Genomic DNA, 17702 nt, shown 5'->3' with positions numbered 1-17702 from the left:
CATTATCATCATCGTATTCTTCTTCATTCTCATCATCATTTTATTCCCCATCTTTATCTCATGTCTCTCTGTCAGCATCATCATCTTTATCACACCTTCAGTATTATCATCTTATTCTCCTCTGCTTTCATCTTCATCTTTTTCTTGATCTTCTTTATTGTCACCATCATCTGCTTTGAACTAGAGTTCAGCCTCTCTTTGCCTTTGGGTTCTGCCTTTGATTGAATAAAATAAATGCAGTAAAGGATAAATGAATGAAGGCGATCGCATCTCTGCGTGTTGAGCGAGGATTAGATTATAAGGGTGTTCAGGCGGCATCTAGTGGAGAGAAAAGGGAAGCACTGCTGCCCCTGCTGCACGGTCCTCTTGCGCCCCCTAGCGCTCGTTATTCAGTTAAGCACAATAGAAACAGCACTTTTCCATTTATGGAAATGATCTGTAAGGAAATGCTCTTTCCTTTTCAACCTATTGCAACCTGTCATTACACATTAAAGACCGCCGATATTTGGGTGGTAAATAATAAACTTAAAGAAAGTGTTTAAAATGATGGTAAAACCATTTAGTCAAAATTATTTACATCACACAATGTTTAATCTGTAGACTGTGATCTTTAAAAGTCCTGTCATTCTTGTGATAATAGTTTGGATTAACACCATTCATCATTTATATACCAGTTAGATCACAGAGTGTATAAATAAGATATGTTACATGAAATTATGATGATGATGATGATGATGATTATTATTATTATTAGTAGTAGTATATAATAATTAGTAGTTATAGTATTTACAATAAATTATATAAAAATAGTAATTATTCAGGCCGTAAGGTTTAACAATGAAGGAAAATATTAATTATTTCATATTCAAGCAGAAGAGGGCTGTTACTAAGGTATAGTAACAACAAAAACCTCGAAAAAATGATCAAAGACATGGGCGGATGACAAAACACTTACGTGATAAATCATCAAAAATAATATAGTAAACAGATAATACTCAATCATAATACGAAATCAGTCGTTAGGACTAATTATAAACGCAAATCCTACAGGAAATCCAATTTGATCGAAGGGGACTTTTATTTTGGAGGCTACATAGTGATACAGTTAAATAACGACGTAATCACTATATACATCTTCTCTTCTGTTATTATCATTATTATTATTTAATTATCTCGCTCAAAATTCGTAAAAAGCTATTATTTTATATTGATGTATTAATTGATTAAATAATTCTGTTCTCAGATCAGCAGCCAGGCCAGTTAGCGGCTATTTATTTTTTTCCACCCGTTTTCCGAAACATTCCGCCGCGGTTGGCAAAGTCATGGACTTTCACAAGCCAATCCCTGTGTAAGACGAGCCGCTTTAGAACAGCGGTGAGCCAATAGAAACGCGCGGAGGGCGGGGCTTTACGGAAAACAGGCGGAAAACAATCAACTGAACACACAGACTTGTCGTTTCTTGAAGGGGCGGGAAACCAGAGGCAGATTAGCCCTCTGATTGGATAGTATAGAAGGAGACTTGGTCCTGATTGGTCCCTGTGTTCCCATCAAAGCTCTAACTCTGGCGCTCCAGGCGTCACTGTTGTCGTAGCTTCTATGGAGTTAGCATGAGAAAAGGAGAACTTTCCTGAGGTAAAAATCTCACATTATTCTACTTTTATCGCGGTTTATGTGTTTATGTTAATTAGCTGCTTAATCTGTTCACGTTTTGCGTTTTACGCCCAAACATGTTGGACTTTTAAAGGGTGAATCGTGGCCGGATCGTGACAGAAAAGTGAAGAAGTGAGGAGGTTCTTTAGACCAGCTAGCTAACCTAGCTCCCCACAGCTCCCTCGCCGCTCCATCCTCACACATCTCCGCCCTTTTACTTCATTAAAAGGGTGTAGGTGGTAAAGCAGGGGCGGTTTGTTCAGGGTGGTGTTTGTGGAAGGGGACAGGCTCGTCTGTGTTTTGGGGAGGTTTTTTTCCAGGTCTTTTTAAGCGGGTTTGAACCTGTAGGTGTTGTGCAAGCAGCTCTGCGGGACTCTGATAATAACAGACTGAAGGTGAAAGGAAAGTCCAGTCTACACCAGAAATACCCTGCACCTGTCTGTCTGCCTGTCTGTCTGTCTGTCTGCCTGTCTGCCTGCCTGCCTGTCTGCCTGCCTGCCTGCCTGCCTGCCTGCCTGCCTGCCTGCCTGTCTGCCTGTCTGTCTGCCTGCCTGTCTGCCTGCCTGTCTGCCTGTCTGCCTGCCTGCCTGCCTGTCTGCCTGTCTGCCTGCCTGCCTGCCTGCCTGTCTGCCTGTCTGTCTGCCTGCCTGCCTGCCTGCCTGCCTGCCTGTCTGCCTGCCTGTCTGCCTGCCTGTCTGCCTGCCTGCCTGTCTGCCTGTCTGCCTGCCTGCCTGCCTGCCTGTCTGCCTGTCTGCCTGCCTGTCTGCCTGCCTGCCTGCCTGTCTGTCTGCCAGTCTGCCTGTCTGTCTGCCAGTCTGCCTGTCTGTCTGCCTGTCTGTCTGCCTGTCTGCAGGCAGTTTTGTCTGCAGTATTGTTCTTACATACATGTAATATAATTGTAATATAATTGTAATAATACCATGTTTGGCATAGTGTGTAGGCATAAGAGGGGCATTATACCACAGCAGTGTGTTTATCTGTGTGCTTGCCCATCTGTCCGTCTGTGTGTTTACATCACTGGCCTTGCAGGTCAGGAAAATGATGATAACACCAGGGGCTGTGTGTGTGTGTGTTTGTTTGTTTGTGGCTTGTTTATCTAAAGTAGGCCACTTTCACTTTGGTCCACATTCCTTGGCCCTGACTCCCAATAGGACTCCTCTGCATCTATCAGAGGTCATGAAGATGTTCCTGCTGTAAACCGGACAGCTGACCGAGGAGAGCAGCATGCACGCCGCCCTGCAAACCAAAAACATCTCGAGCTGGAATTCCCAACATCGGCGTTTGGCAGGGCCTTGTTGCTCTGAATCTAGGTCAGCGACCAGCGTCCCTCTGTGAGGCAGCCTCTCGCAGTTTTGGGAAGCGGTTCAGCTGGACCGGGCCTGGATCAATTAATTGCTTGGCTTGATGCTCCTTTACTGCAGATTACTGGCTTTGAGCCGCTGGGACATGAAACGCAAACCCTCGCCTCTCACCAGGGGGATTAGAGCAAGACTAGCACAGGCAACCACTCCCTTTCTCTGGACCACAGTCGGTTTCGCTGCTCGTGAACTACTGTGTCACACCACATCCATGTTTACCTTCTCTTTTGTAGCAAAAGCCTCTTCTAACATTAGTGTAAAACGTAAAGTAACACACTGGTTGTAGAAAGCCTCGTAGTGTAAGATGGCATTTAAAGATACCCTCTGGCTATAAAGAGCCTAGCAGTGTTGGATGGCATTTGACAATACACACCGGCTATAGAAGGCCTAGCTTTGTTTAAAGGTATTTCACAGTACACAGGTTTTAGAAGACCTAGCAGTGTTGGATGGCATTTAACAATACATGCTGGTTATAGAAAGCCTAGCAGTGTTGGAACGGGTTATATCCCGTTGTAATGTATGAGATATTGTAGTCTTGGATGCCATTTAGAAGCATTTAGATGGCTTAGCAGTGCTTAACCACACCATTATATTATTATATTATATTATATTAGTGTTCTTCATGTTGGGTAAATGTGTGGGCTGTTTGGTAGAGATGCTGAGGCAGCTCCGGTGCAGTCTCCTGGGTAATGGTAAAGTCCAATCTGTGTTAAGGTGTTCATGATAACCACAGCTGATTGCATCATCTCTACAAGACTGTAAACGGACGCTGGTGAGGCTGCGCTAGGACTGCTATGATTCAGCACAGCACACATCCTCTCTCTCGCATCCGTCACCTTCTGAAAGACGTTTCAGGACATCAAATGACTTTTCTCTTCAACACGATAGAAAAAGTCACATTCTCCCAGTCTCCCATCCCACCCTAAATGTAATAGACTGAAGTTCCCTATTCACAGAATGTACACCATATGTCCAAAAGTCTGTGGACACCCCTTCTAAAATCAATATGAACCAAGTCTAATAGGAGGTAGTGCTGGGCGATATGGTAAAATGACTACATCACAGTCTAGACATTTATGATGCATGATATTTATCACAATACATGTAATCACAGATTAAATACATCAGAAGACAGATTCTTAAAAACTACAGTTGAGGTACTCCCCCGTACTAAGTACTGTGATCTATATTCAGCATCTGCTGCTCCTCATCTAATTAACCCAGTCATGAAATGTGCAGCTGATCAGTGTTTATTAAGCATTATTAACACTATCCTCGATATGCTTAGAAAAGCATATTGTATATCACGAAAACAAAATATCACAATAGGATGAAATATTGTCATATTGCCCAGCTGTAATAGAAGGCCTTCTTCTCTGGACAGTAGAGACAGTTACTCCAACAAAAGCAGGAGGAATGTTTTTAATACGCTTGAGTTCAGAAGAAACAATGAATGAGCAGTGTCCCAATACTTTCACCCTCAGTGTATATTAGATTACTGAACACCTCTACATTTTCTGCTTGGATCTCGTTTAAAACTGAACCGATTGCCTTATGGTGGGTTATTTCAGTTTAGTCTCTCTGTAGCAGTAAAACCCTCAGTGATGACTTTGTTTTATTAGGAGGACAATCTGTTTTCTTAATACTTTATGGAATTTTAGGTTCCTGTTATTGTTATTTCAGAGGCTGACCTTTCCACAGGCAGACTGTTGGAGCTTTACTCTTTCTGTAACCTGTTTAAGTTCAGAGTGGCGGGGTTTTTCACGCTCACTAAACTGTCACTAATAAATACAACCTGTTTTATACCCTGATTTTCACTCTGTGTTCTGGGCAAAGGAGGTAAATGCAAACCCAAATACGCACTGGCCCGTTTGTGTGTAGTTAGTTTGTTGTGATGTGGATCTCTCTTTACTATTTATGTATGAGGGTTGTATGGCAGGACTGTCCCTCAGCTCTGCTTCTATTGGACAGGCTTCACTTTGACCTTAAAGGAACAGTTCAGCCAAAACGTTTAATTAAAATTACTGATCATTGAACCCATTTTCAGTTGATCATCCAAGACCTGTTTGAAGTTTTGAAAGACTGGTTAAGAGGAAAAATAGTTTTTCGGGGTGTGCTAGCTTAGCATCTTCAGTTGTAAACTAAAGAAGCACGTGTCGAGATCAATCATCTATGATTTTTCATAAAAAGTTCTCCTTTAAGAATCTCCTGCTCTGTTACAATAACAAAGTGCCTTCAGCACTACACTATAGGGTATAAAATAGGCTCACTTCTATTAGCGTGATCATTTATAAATGAAAAAGAAATATGTTCCAAAGGGTTCTTTTGCAAGTTGCTTGCAGTTACATATTTCCAAATCCCCAAAATAATGTACTACTGCTCCTTTAAATAAATGGATCGATCAATCATGCTAAACTTGCTAATAAATAAATAAAACGTCACAGATAAGCGCTGCGAAAATGACATCATGCTAAGTGTTGATTATTGGCTTCTATTCATTGTTAGCAACATTAGTATGAATGGTACTATGTTCTGTCCTAGGTGCTGTAAAGATGTCGGTGGAGGCGGATGTTTTGCTGCAGGAGGCGAAGGAGAGTATAGAAGCAGCACAGAACTACAGGAGTGAACTGCAGCAGAGACTACAGGGGCTCAGCCAGGCACGGAAACAGGTACACACACACACACACATACACACACACACACACACACACACACACACACACACAGAGGGAGGATGTGAAAACCATCATGCAGTTTGAGTTAATTCAGTGAAACCTTCATGGTAAGAAGCGGCAGATTACAGGTGAACACACTGTATAAATCTTTAAGGAAAAAACAACAGTTTCCACAGAGCATGTCAGAACCAAGAACTGACCGTTTAGCTCCACCCATTCAGCCTATTGCAGTTTAGCTGTGTGTGTGTGTGTGTGTGTGTGTGTGTGTGTGTGTGTGTGTGTGTGTGTGTGGAGACAGAAGCCGGTTGTGGGTGGGTAAGCGGTGTGTTTCAGGTTTGGCAGGTTGCAGTGCCAGCCGGCGGCAGGAGGAGTCTGAGTGTGTGTGAGTGTGTGAGTGAGAGAGAGTCCTTCCGTCTGCTGCTTTCCCCAGCTACTTCCTCACAGTCACACACTACTTACTGCACGTAAACAATGCAACAATTTCCTGCTGCAGAGACAACACACACACACACACACACACACACACACACACACACACACACACAGACGGATACATAGCTATCTCTATCACACAGTCTGTTGTGTCTCTCTCCCTCTCTGACCCTGTGTTTAGTCCAGTTGACTGATTGACCCACACTGTGTGTGTGCAGCTGTCTCACTGAGAGCACATATGTGCCCATCTTAGCCCATCTGATGACAAATTACACCACGCGCATGTGCACACACACACACACACACACACACACACACAGTTCCCATCTAGAATTCAGAGTATTACTTGGTTATCAATTGTTAGGAATTATTCAGTACCTGCTATTATCTTCTTGTATATTTGTGTGTCCAGTTCGTCTGACACGTGTGTGTGTGTGTGTGTGTGTGTGTGTGTGTGTGTGTGTGTGTGTGTGTGTGTGTGTAAATGGTTGCAGTTCCTGCTCCACTTCCTTTGTATCTGCATTGGGTTCCACAGTGGTCAGGGGCACAGAAGGGCAGTTTGACTACGCACACACACACACACACTGTCATAGCATTTTCAGTACTGGTAATCCTGGGGTGGTTGGGGTAAGTGAAATAAAAAAAAAGAAAAGAAAATGAAGAAATGTGAATTAGGATTGTAAACGAGTTGAATTGATTCGAGTTGGAATAAAAAGAGAATTTATTGTATCATTAAATGTAAAATTTCACCATTCAGTTGAATTCATAATTCTATTAAAAATGCACTGAATGCAGGAATGCAACCAGGGGACTGTTCACACAGTCAGAGTGTATAATAAACACACTGCACTACATGTTTTGTTTTTGTTATTTATTAGAATTTGTCTGGGGAATATCTGGAATTTAATAAATCCCCTATATAATAATTGTACAATTCTAATAAATGTGTTGCCTCATAGACAAACAGTTCTATGTTCTATATTCTAAGTTCAGTTCATCATTCTATTGATGATCAAGTTCAGTTCCAAAATCAGTGCAGTTCAGTCGCCATGTGAGGTCAGTACATTTCACACCTGCAGTGTGTGAGGAGTGAAAAGACACACCGGGGGAGTCTGCCTCAGTCAGATGAAGTCAGAGGAGTCTCTGGTGTGGCCAAAACAATTGAAATATTGGTAAAAGTTCCAAAATATTCTGATCTGGTAGAAAGAACAATACACTGAACTTCAATTGGTTAGAAAATATTTTTAATTATTGGCCAAAGAAACTAGTGCATATATTATTTATTAATAATAATAATAATAATAATAATAATCAGTAGAATCACTGTAAACAACAAACAAGTCCAAAAGAGTGAGTGTGTGTGTGTCTGTGTGTCTGTGCAGGTTTAATCTGTGTTATTTTAGGCTTTCTTTCCGTTTCCTGCTACTGCACTGCTATCTCTATACACACACACACAAAGTGGATGATGATGCTATGTTTGCACAACTGATCTCCTCTTTCCACAGAAAGACAGTCCATCTGACTGCAGTTCTGTGTGTGTGTGTGTGTGTGTGTGTGTGTTTGTGGATATATATATATATATATTATATATATATATATATATATATATATATATATATATATATATATATATATATATATATATATATATACACACACATATACACACACTGCTGGACTAAACTGAGCTCCACTTGGATGGAGCATTCGATTTCTAAGCTGCCCCTACAATCAACTCACCCTACAGCCCACTCACCCTGTGTCTAGTGTTTAGCCTTACCCATCCAACCTACTATAGTTAGCCCCACCCACTCAACATACGAGGCTTAACACTGAGTGGGCCCCTATCTACCACAGTGTTTAGCCCTGCTCACACTACCTAGATTAGTTTAGCTCCACCTGCTCAGCCTACAGCAGTTTAGCCCCACTCATTCATGCTGAAGGTATAAGGAGTGTTTCCGCCTGGGCTGCTTTTTGAACAAGGCACAATAAAGGGCAGCCAATCAGAATAGAGCTCTATTACATTATTATTATACATTATTATATCTCAGATTTAAAGGTAATAAGGACCCTTTTAAGGAGATCAGCATTCACTCCATTAACACGTGTAGACCATTTCCACCACAGCACTGCCTTCCACCACAGCTCCTTTTTAAGTAGTTTTAGGTGTGTGAGGAAGAGGCAGTCAGTGCTGGAGGAGTGTAGTTCGGTTCTCTGACGGATGTTCTAAGCGGAACTGTTTCACACTAAGAAACCGCTGCACTTCCTGCCTCTGTGGGCTTCGTCTTAAAGAATCTGAACGGCAGTTAATTCTGAAACATAAAGCGTGATGAACCATTTCCTTTTAACACACACACACACACCAGTACGCTACACACACCAACACTTTAACCTAACAGATAAGCCGGCCGTTAGTGTCTAAATAAGCAAATGTTCAGTTTCTGCTTCTGTTTATGCAGTGTGATGTCACAAACTACTGTCTGCTTCCCTTTTCTCAAAGAAGAGACTGTCAGCAGTATATTTATTTATTTATACACACACACACACACACACACACACACACACACACTAATTGCAGTCCAGGGGACGCATCTTGGAACATAAAAGGAAGTGATTAGGATTACAATCAGGGGCGGAGCCTAAGTGCAAACCAGGCAACTATTCTGACCAGTTGTAGTAAAAAGGAGGAGTTTTAGAGCAAACAGGGGCAATTAGGAACAGTCACAGTCAGGAGGAGGCAGGATTATAACCGGTTGCAGTCAGGGGGAGGAGTTTCAGAACAATAAGTTGTTTCAAACCAATCGTTGTGAAGGGGAGGAGTTGTGAAATAAACTAGCAGGCAATTCTATTTGCAATTAAAAAAAAAACTAATTACAGTCAGGGGGAGGAGGTGATTCAGACCAATGATTATCATGAGGAGGAGTCTCTGAATTAACGATTAGACCATTAGGACTAAATGGCATTAAGTGGATGAGATTTAGAACAAACAAGGAGGTGATTAGGACCAGTCACAGTGGGAAGGAGGAGAAAAGGAGGTGGTGATTAGGACCAGGAGCTCTAGCTGGTGGGGGAACTGGAATAGACTAAACTGGGGAGAAACTGTAGGCTACCTGCATTACACTGTAATAATCTATTCACGTTCATTTCTGAATCTGCCTCGAGGTTTGATCTCCACTCTTGAAAAATGATGAATATGATGCACGTCCTTCTTGATGTTTCACATCTCCACAGCAGATATTTTTTTCTGGACACCTACAATATGTATCTATAGTCGTAATATTGTAATATATAATAGCTGAACATTAGTATGCACAGTCAGTGTAAAGCTAATCAGCGTATGTGTTGCAGGTTCGAGGCAGCTCCACTCACACTCGTGAGACGTTACGGAGGCACTTCCAGGAGCTGCAGACGGCGCTGAGTCGCCTGCTGAGCGACCGGCTCAACGCACTTCTGCAGGAAGTGGACGCCATTGAGCAGGACAGCGTCAGCCCGCTGGACGACTGCCAGAAACTCATCGAGCATGGGGTCAGCATGGCCGACGAGCTCCTGCGTGAGGGTGAGACACACACACACACACACACACACACACACACACACACACACACACACACACACACACCCCACAATGCTTTCAGTGTTCAGAGGAGAAATCATCAGAGATCATTTCAGCTTCAGAGGAGTGGAGATAAAAGCTGCTGCACTGTACTTTCATCCAATTTAAAATCTATATACATTATTAACCCCATTTTCATCAGTTAATTTTTCTTCCCCTCCTAAATCAAATGTTGGTTAAACATCAAACACGTGTTATAATTTCAACCTTAATAAACAGGTATTTGACAAACAGCAGATCTGTGTGTTGTGCCCGAAGTCGCAGTCGACAAACTATAGAAAGTGGAAGTGTGAGATGTTCCTGGATCTCTGTAGAGTGTGCGCTTCACTCACGCCCACAAGTGTATTAATAGGCAAGTAAAATAGACACAACGGGTCAAAAACAGCAGGACGGAAGCGCTCCATTTTTAAGGATGTTAAGCATGTGTGGACCCGAACACTGACTGAAGGCGAGCTCTCAGACTGAAACACAGGCTAAAACACTCCAGCAACGCGTCCGATATGAATGGGCCTTAAATTCTGTAGTAGGGATGGGTGAAAGTAGTGTTTAATAATTTGGTGTGTTCTCTCGTCCTGAGTAAATGAGGGAGGGTATTTTTAGAGATCAGGATGTTGACATAACAGAAGAGTGTTTGGAGAAACTGCACACAGTTTTGATCCAGTTCACTTTTCTTATTATGCAGCAAACTTTGGTAGATAGATAGATAACTTTATTAATCCTAGAGGGAAAGTCAGGTAATTACAGCAGCACAGAGGCACAATTACAATGAAAAACAAACAAGAGTAAAGCAAGGTTAAAAGCAAAGTAGCCTCCCATATGTGTACAGACATAAACAGAAGGAAGATTAATAAGAATATAACAAAGCAGTGAAATGTGCATAAATATTATGCAGATGGTCTAACGTACAATGCAAAAACGCACTTGATTTTTAATTTGACTTATTTTTCCTAATATTTGTTATTCCAATAAAGAGCAGCTTTTGAATCCGTTCATATTTAATAACAAACTCTGCAGATAAGAGTGTTTAAAGCTTTGAATATTAATTCAGTTGTTCATCATTAACAGCCGGTGGAGAAATCTGCAACTTGGAAGAAGCCATTTTTTTCTCCACACAGTCACTGAAGCTCCATTATAGAATATTAGCGAAATAAAACACGTATCTTCATATCTGACCTAAACTGAGATCTGATGAGTCTCTGATGTCTTGTAGCATAAAACGTGAGTAGAATGTGATCATAAATCTGTGCTGGAGTCACTGACTGATTTACCATTAAACTGTGATTCTCACAGACTTATTTAACACAAAACACACAAAACAAACAAAACCAGTTCATGATTGTGTTTTGGAATATTGAAAGAGAATTGGTGTCACGTTAATAACTATAATAATAATAATAATAATAATAATAACAGATGTTAGACAGTATAATGTTGATAACTGGGAGAGCGGTGCCAGTTTAGCCTAAAACACTCAGCCAGTCAGATTCCCCTCTGTCACACTCAGTGTAGCAGGGTTGTACTGTTACCGTTAATAAGCACAGATGATGCTTATTGATGAAAATCTGGTTAGTGCATCCATTTGGCCCAGATTTGTCAAAATGACTAGGGTCAGGGTTAGCATTTACCAGCTACCTGCACGTCTGCTGGTAGTTCTGATCAGCTGTGGAGGCCTGACCGATGGAAAGTGTGGCATATCTCTCTAACTCCAGGATTCAGAGTAACCCCTCCACTAACCCCCACGCCACTTCCTCTAAAGGTAAAAGTCTTTCCTGTTTCTCTTGCAGGAGAAGTTGCTATTCGCTGTGGGATCAGCGATAAGGAGGATAAACTCTGCAGCTTCGCTAAGAAAGCCCTCAACATTCAGCTGGACAGGTGAAGAACACCACACAACCATCAGTCATCTCTTTAAAATCTATGTGTTAAACATATTGTGTATTTAAATTTGCAGTGGATACTGAATAATCCTTAGTGGAAATTGATGATTTTCTAGTAGTTTCTAGGAATTTCAGGTGGGTGCTAAATAATTTGTAGTAGATACTGAATGATTCAGAGTGAATAATCCATCTAAAGCTGACAAGTTCCTAATAAACCGCTGTGAACAGTTCAGCTGAATAGACTGAAACTGCATATGAGCAGAATCCATCAGATAGTAAACAACCCTTTTAAAACCCTTTAAAACAGACCTTATATGTAAATAACCAGTAAAAAGCTGCCCGAGCGCTGTGCTGCCCGAGCGCTGTGCTGCCCGAGCGCTGTGCTGCCCGAGCGCTGTGCTGCCCGAGCTCTGTGCTGGTGTAGCCCATGCTATAAGCCTGCTTGTGAGAGTTAAACTCCACCCTGCTGAGACTCACTAAAGATCAGCACTTAATCACCTTTACATCAGTTCAGACTGTAATTGATTTCCTGCTGTTCTGCTGTGGCCTGTAGTATTTAATTGTTGTTAAAATATTAAGGCTTATCCTTCAGTCCATATTTTGGCAGTGAGCTAGAAATGCAGCACATTTTTAACTCGTCATGGAGGTGTCGTCCCAACCATAAATGTCTTCACACATGATTGCACCATGATTGGCAGTTAAGCCCCACCCATTTAGATTGATGTAAGCATTTCAGCCCAGAAGGGCACAATACAGGCCAGCCAATCAGAATGGAGCTTTTTTACCTGTATCAGTCATAAAGGCACAGAAATGGTGTGTTTATTCTGAGGAAAGAAGAGAATGTAAAATATGGGCCGTGTGTGTGTGTGTGTGTGTGTGTGTGTGTGTGTGTGTGTGTGTGTGTGTGTGTGTGTGTGTGTGTGTGTCACAGTCTCCCGGAGGTTCCTGCATTGGTAGATGTTCCCTGCTTGTCTGCGCAGTTGGACGACTCGTTGCTGCATGTGATGCGTGAGCGTGTGGCGCGGCACGGCAGCGTTTCGGCCCACCCGCCCGTACAGATCGAGGAGCTGGTGGAGAGACCAGGCAGTGTGTTTGTGCGCTGGTGTAAGGTGGGCATACACACAGGATGCAGTTCTGAGGGTTTGAGAACAGCAGGAGGACACAGTGATAACAGACGAGCTAACTGCCTCTGCCTCTGCTTCACACCGGCTCTATAAACCAATACACGTCGGTATTAGTACCGCCTCCAGCTGAAGTAGAGATTCTGATTGGTCACACCCCTAGCTAAAGTACAGAAATTTGATTGGCCCCGCCTCTAGCTGAAGTAGAGATTCTGATTAGTTCAGCCTCTAGCTGAAGTAGAGATTCTGATTAGTTCAGCCTCTAGCTGAAGTAGAGATTCTGATAGCCTCTAGCTAACTTGCTTGAAGTCCTGGTACGCAGGAAACAAGTCCCGGTATTCCACTTCCATAGAGTCACCTGTAGGAGGATACAGGCTCACTTTGAGCTCACTGCTGTAGACTGGCTGGTCTTTACATTTTTCCAGCTCTGTATCTAATTTAACTCTTATTTAAAAAATGTGTGTGTGTGTGTGTGTGTGTGTGTGTGTGTGTGTGTGTGTGACAGGTGGATGAAGAGTTTAACCCTCAGGATTACCGTCTGCAGTATCGCCGCAGTAACGCGACTCAGTATGAGGACGCGTATATCGGTAAGGAGTGCGAGTTCCTGGTGCTGCACCTGGACCCACACACTGACTACCTGTTCAGAGTGTGTGCGCGCGGAGAGGGCCGGACAGAGTGGAGCCCGTGGAGCATCCCACAGACGGGATACACCACCCTTATACCACACGGTACACACACACACACACACCTTTACATACATGCCCACACTGTAGCCCTCACTGTGAGAGTGCCGGTGTCTGAGGTACTGTGATCCCTTCAGTAAGAACATTCTGATAATGGGTCTTTTTATACACTCACCGAGCACTTCATTAGGAACACTGCTCTAATTTTGGTGGACTCGCTTCACGGTGCAGAAGATACTAAAAACATTTCTGGGAGGTTCTGGTCCATGTTTTCATGATTGCATCATATAGTTCCTGCAGATCTTTTATGCTCCGAATTTCTGCTGGGTTCGGATCTGGTGACTGGGAGGAACCAGTACTGAAGGAACCTGAACTCAGTATGTTCATGAAACCAGTTTGAGGCAGGCTGGGTTCATGGATTCATGCTGTTGGAGCCGGATTCTGACCCTTCCTTCTGTGTTCCTCAGCAGAAATGTGAACATTACCTGAAGCTGCTGGACTTTATCTGCATGGATTTATGTATTGCACTGCAGCAACATGATTGGCTAATTAGACAATAGCGTGAATGAGTCGGTCTGTAGGTCTTCGTAATGAATTGCTCAGTGAGTGTGTTTACAGTGTTGGTAGAAAGTTTGAAGACTCTTTAGGATTTTCAGTATTTCAGTAGTGTGGTCAGATCTTCATTACGTAGTCCTAAAACTAGATCAGCTAGCCTTCAGTTTAACAAATTACACCAAATCATTAATGTCTGATTATTTATTTATAGCAGAATAATTCATTAGCTTTGTCTGAAATGTATGAACACTTGCTTTCAGTAATGGGTGTGACCTCATTGAGCACTATGAGCACTAATAACATCAGCCAAACATTTTCGGTAACTGGAGATCAGTCCTGCACACCTCTTGGGAGGATTTTGACCCGTTCCCTTCAGCTCATGTGATTCCGTGCCTGAACTGATCTGATCACAGTTCAGGTCAAATTTATACAGAAACTTTCTAGCAGCTGTTTAAATACACAGTAGAAGCAGCTCTGCTGAGCCTTAATGATCTTCAGAAGCATCACATTCTGATCTGCTCACTCATAAACGTGTGTGTGTGTGTTTTTAGAGTGGTGTCCGGGTGTAGACGGGTATATCCTGAGCAGTAGGAAGAACATTGCGATGCGCAGTGACTCGAACGCCGGCGGTGGAGGGGTGCTCTACTCCAGCTCCCCGACCTACTTCTGTGGACAAACTCTTACCTTCAAGTACGGCTCCTAACCACAACACAGATCCAAACACTGTTCGTGTCAGTGAATACTGTTATCTTGAACATGGAGTAAGGTACAGAGCAGAGCTGAACACAGTAGCAGCATCTAGAAGCCTGTGTGTGTGTGTGTAGGATTTCAGCAGCTGGGCAGATGGATAAGCGTGACAGTGTTGGCGTGTGTGTGGATAACCAGAGTGGAGCGGAGTCCCTGCAGAGAGATCAGGCCGTCTGCATCTCCACCAACGGTACGGTTCTGCTAAGAGTGCAGCAGATCTGTGGAGTCTTAAACTGCCTCTCCCTCACCCTGTTTCAATAAAGGAGTTATAAGTAGAGCTTAAACACTGTTAAAGCTTTATAACACCCCCCCCCTCTAGTCCTACAGTCCAGACATAGAAAAGAGAACATGACAGCAGGATATGTCATTTTACATATTGTCTGAAGGCTGAGGTCCTAAAATCTAGACCTTGAATCCAGTTTCCAGTCCCAAGACTAGAAACAGGACTTGTAATCTATGGTAGGTGTGACGCTACGTGGCCAATCAGTTACATTTACTGTTCCCTTCCAGCAAAAACTGGATCCAGGACTGGATTCAAGGTTCAGATTAAAAGACCTGGATTCTAAGGGATAAAGAGAGCTTGGCTGTGGGAACTGTGTCTAAGCCCAGTCTGTTAGCAGTGTTAGCCTAGCATCTCCTGTTTATAAACTAAAGAAGCTCATGTCTGAATCTGGGCTCGGAGATCAATCACGATACTTTAGCTTTTTTGCTGAACTGCTCCTCCACCGTCTGTGTGTTTCTCTACAGGTGCTGTGTTCGTTAACGGGAAGGAGATGACCAATCAGCTGCCAGGGATAACCGTGGGCTCAGTTGTTACATTTGACATGGAGGTGGTCAGCCTGTTTCCTGTCAACAACAACAACCCCAGTGATGGGGGCAACTTCAAACTGAGGGTTACGATTGGCTCAGGGAACCGAGAGGTGGTTTTCTATTGGCTGCTGGATCAGGTGGTGGACTGCCTGTTTTTTGGCTGCTCCTTCGTGCACCCCGGGTGGAAGGTGCTGGTGTTCTGATGCTGGCTGCCAAAACTGCAACAATAATTAAAGAAAAAAAGAAAAGAAAGAAAAGCGTAGCATCTCCAGATTAGGGGTGGGTGAAAGTACGGTATCGTTATCATGATTAATTACATCCCGATAAATTACATAAAGAATGTTAGATGTCTGTGGGAGGGTCAGACAGTAGCCGAGGCCTGTCTTCTACAGAGTGAGAGTCATCAGATACATCGTGTTCAAATGTTTGTGGACACTCCTTCTAATAAACGCATTCAGCTTTAAGCTGCACCCATTGCTGACACAGATGTGCAAACGCTGCAGGCACGCTACTCAGGTTTTACCACAGAAACAACAAAAAAAACAAACAGGTGAGAGCAGCGTTTAACTGCAGAGATCAAAGGCAGGCAGGTAGTTATTTTTTTTCCTTTTCTATGAAATGAGCTTCGGTGTAATGACCCCCCCCCCTCCCCCATTTGCTAACGCAATCCTTTCAGTTTTAGGAATCAAAATATAATTTATATTTAAATTTATGGCTAAAATGACACCCCTGCAGAGAATAGCACACTTCCACTTGTGGAGTGTCATTAACTCCAAATACAGCTTGTTTCATTGGTTTCACTATGTGGACAAAAGTATGCAGACACCTACACATTTCACCTACAGGAGCTCTTTTAATGCCGTCCTGGCATTATAATAATAACACCACTCACAGCTGATGGAGGAAGATCTAGGAGGGAGGAGATTTCACCAGCTGACTTGTTGTTGTTGTTGGTGCAGCGGTGTCTCCTATTACATACAGAACCACGCTGGAGTTCAGTGAGCTCTTCAGAACCTCCCGTTCTTTCACTGGTGTGTGGAAGAAAGACAGACTGCAGGACTAGAGTCTGGATTTATACAGCTGTAGTGATGGGACTGAATCAGACACCTGAGTTCAGTGATTAAGAGGGGAGTCCCAATACTTTTGTCCATGTGCCGTAACTTTGTACGAGAAGGGACCATGTTATGAAAACGAGGGACAGCAGTGATTTATTAGTTTTTCCAAATGCAGGTTTGTGATTGAAAACGTTCACATAAGTGTGAAGTCAGAACAGCAGGTAGCATTTGGAATTTAGAATTGTGCTTTTATTTTATTTTCTAGTTTTATCTTTTAGTAAAGGGGCAGTTTTATTTTCTATGCAAGATTCATGAGGTTTGATGAAAAATCTAGAAACGTCCAAAACATTAAGAAGCAGGAATAATGATTAATTATGCAGAAGGGCCTGAAAAAGAAAAAAGGTACTTAGATCACATACTGCTGTCTTAAGAATTTTCACTCTTTGTAAAAAGGAAAAAGGCCTGTTCTTAAGCGAGGCTGCACCACACTGGGGCCCGACCGGTGATTATTGAACATTTCAGCTTTTACCATCAAACAGAAATTTGGTTAAAAATTAGAACCTAAAGTTTACTGTGATCAACTGTGAATGGTCAAGTGTGGCTGTCGGCTTTCAAGCGTCAACGAGTCTTACAGTAATATAATGTTTCTAATGTTGGGATGGAGCTCATCAGCATGTTTGTTTTGCTTTATTTTTATTTCTTTGTTCTATTCATACACCTTTTTAATGTTATTGATATGCTAAATATTAGGCTAGTTTTTTTTTAATATTGATAATATTGACTGTGTTAAAATCCAACAGGTCAGCCTGTACAGTATTAATAAAGGGTTGTTTGTTTAGTGCAGTTTAATAAAACAAGGCACTAATGGAACGACTGTGAACCTGATAAACCCACAGGACTTGGACGTATCGGTCGGGCCCTACTCCAGACCTGTAGATACACTTAGAAAACTGTGACGGTTCATGTATTTTGGTTGTTTACCTCATTTATGTTTGTGCCTTCTGGAAAAATAACTGTAAGAAAGTAATTGTAAACATTTTGCCACAAAAATAAAATTAGTGTTCACTGATGTGTGCACCCGAGTGGAGGCGTACATTTAATATTTGTATTTCAGAAAGGGACACAACAC

General features: G+C 42.5%; 1 protein-coding gene across 2 annotated transcripts; it reads left to right on the top strand.

Moving 5' to 3' along the window:
* The first annotated feature begins 1576 nt into the window (after positions 1–1576).
* Positions 1577–17642, top strand: crlf3 (cytokine receptor-like factor 3). 2 transcript variants are annotated; one of them, XM_072693861.1, is made up of 9 exons: positions 1577–1632; positions 5550–5677; positions 9464–9671; positions 11513–11600; positions 12534–12711; positions 13229–13451; positions 14513–14651; positions 14786–14898; positions 15456–17642. In XM_072693861.1, the coding sequence occupies exons 2-9, from the start codon at positions 5561–5563 to the stop codon at positions 15719–15721; spliced, it is 1332 nt and encodes a 443-aa protein (XP_072549962.1). In that variant the 5' UTR covers positions 1577–1632; positions 5550–5560; the 3' UTR covers positions 15722–17642. The 2 variants fall into 2 exon arrangements, with proteins under 2 accessions (XP_072549962.1, XP_072549963.1); XM_072693862.1 differs by lacking the exon at positions 1577–1632 and adding an exon at positions 2869–2960 and having other exon boundaries at positions 5561–5677.
* Positions 17643–17702: the final 60 nt, after the last annotated feature.

This window comes from Salminus brasiliensis, chromosome 12, assembly GCF_030463535.1.
Source record: "Salminus brasiliensis chromosome 12, fSalBra1.hap2, whole genome shotgun sequence".
Lineage (NCBI taxonomy): Eukaryota > Metazoa > Chordata > Actinopteri > Characiformes > Bryconidae > Salminus > Salminus brasiliensis.
This window is presented reverse-complemented; position numbering and strand designations above follow the sequence as displayed.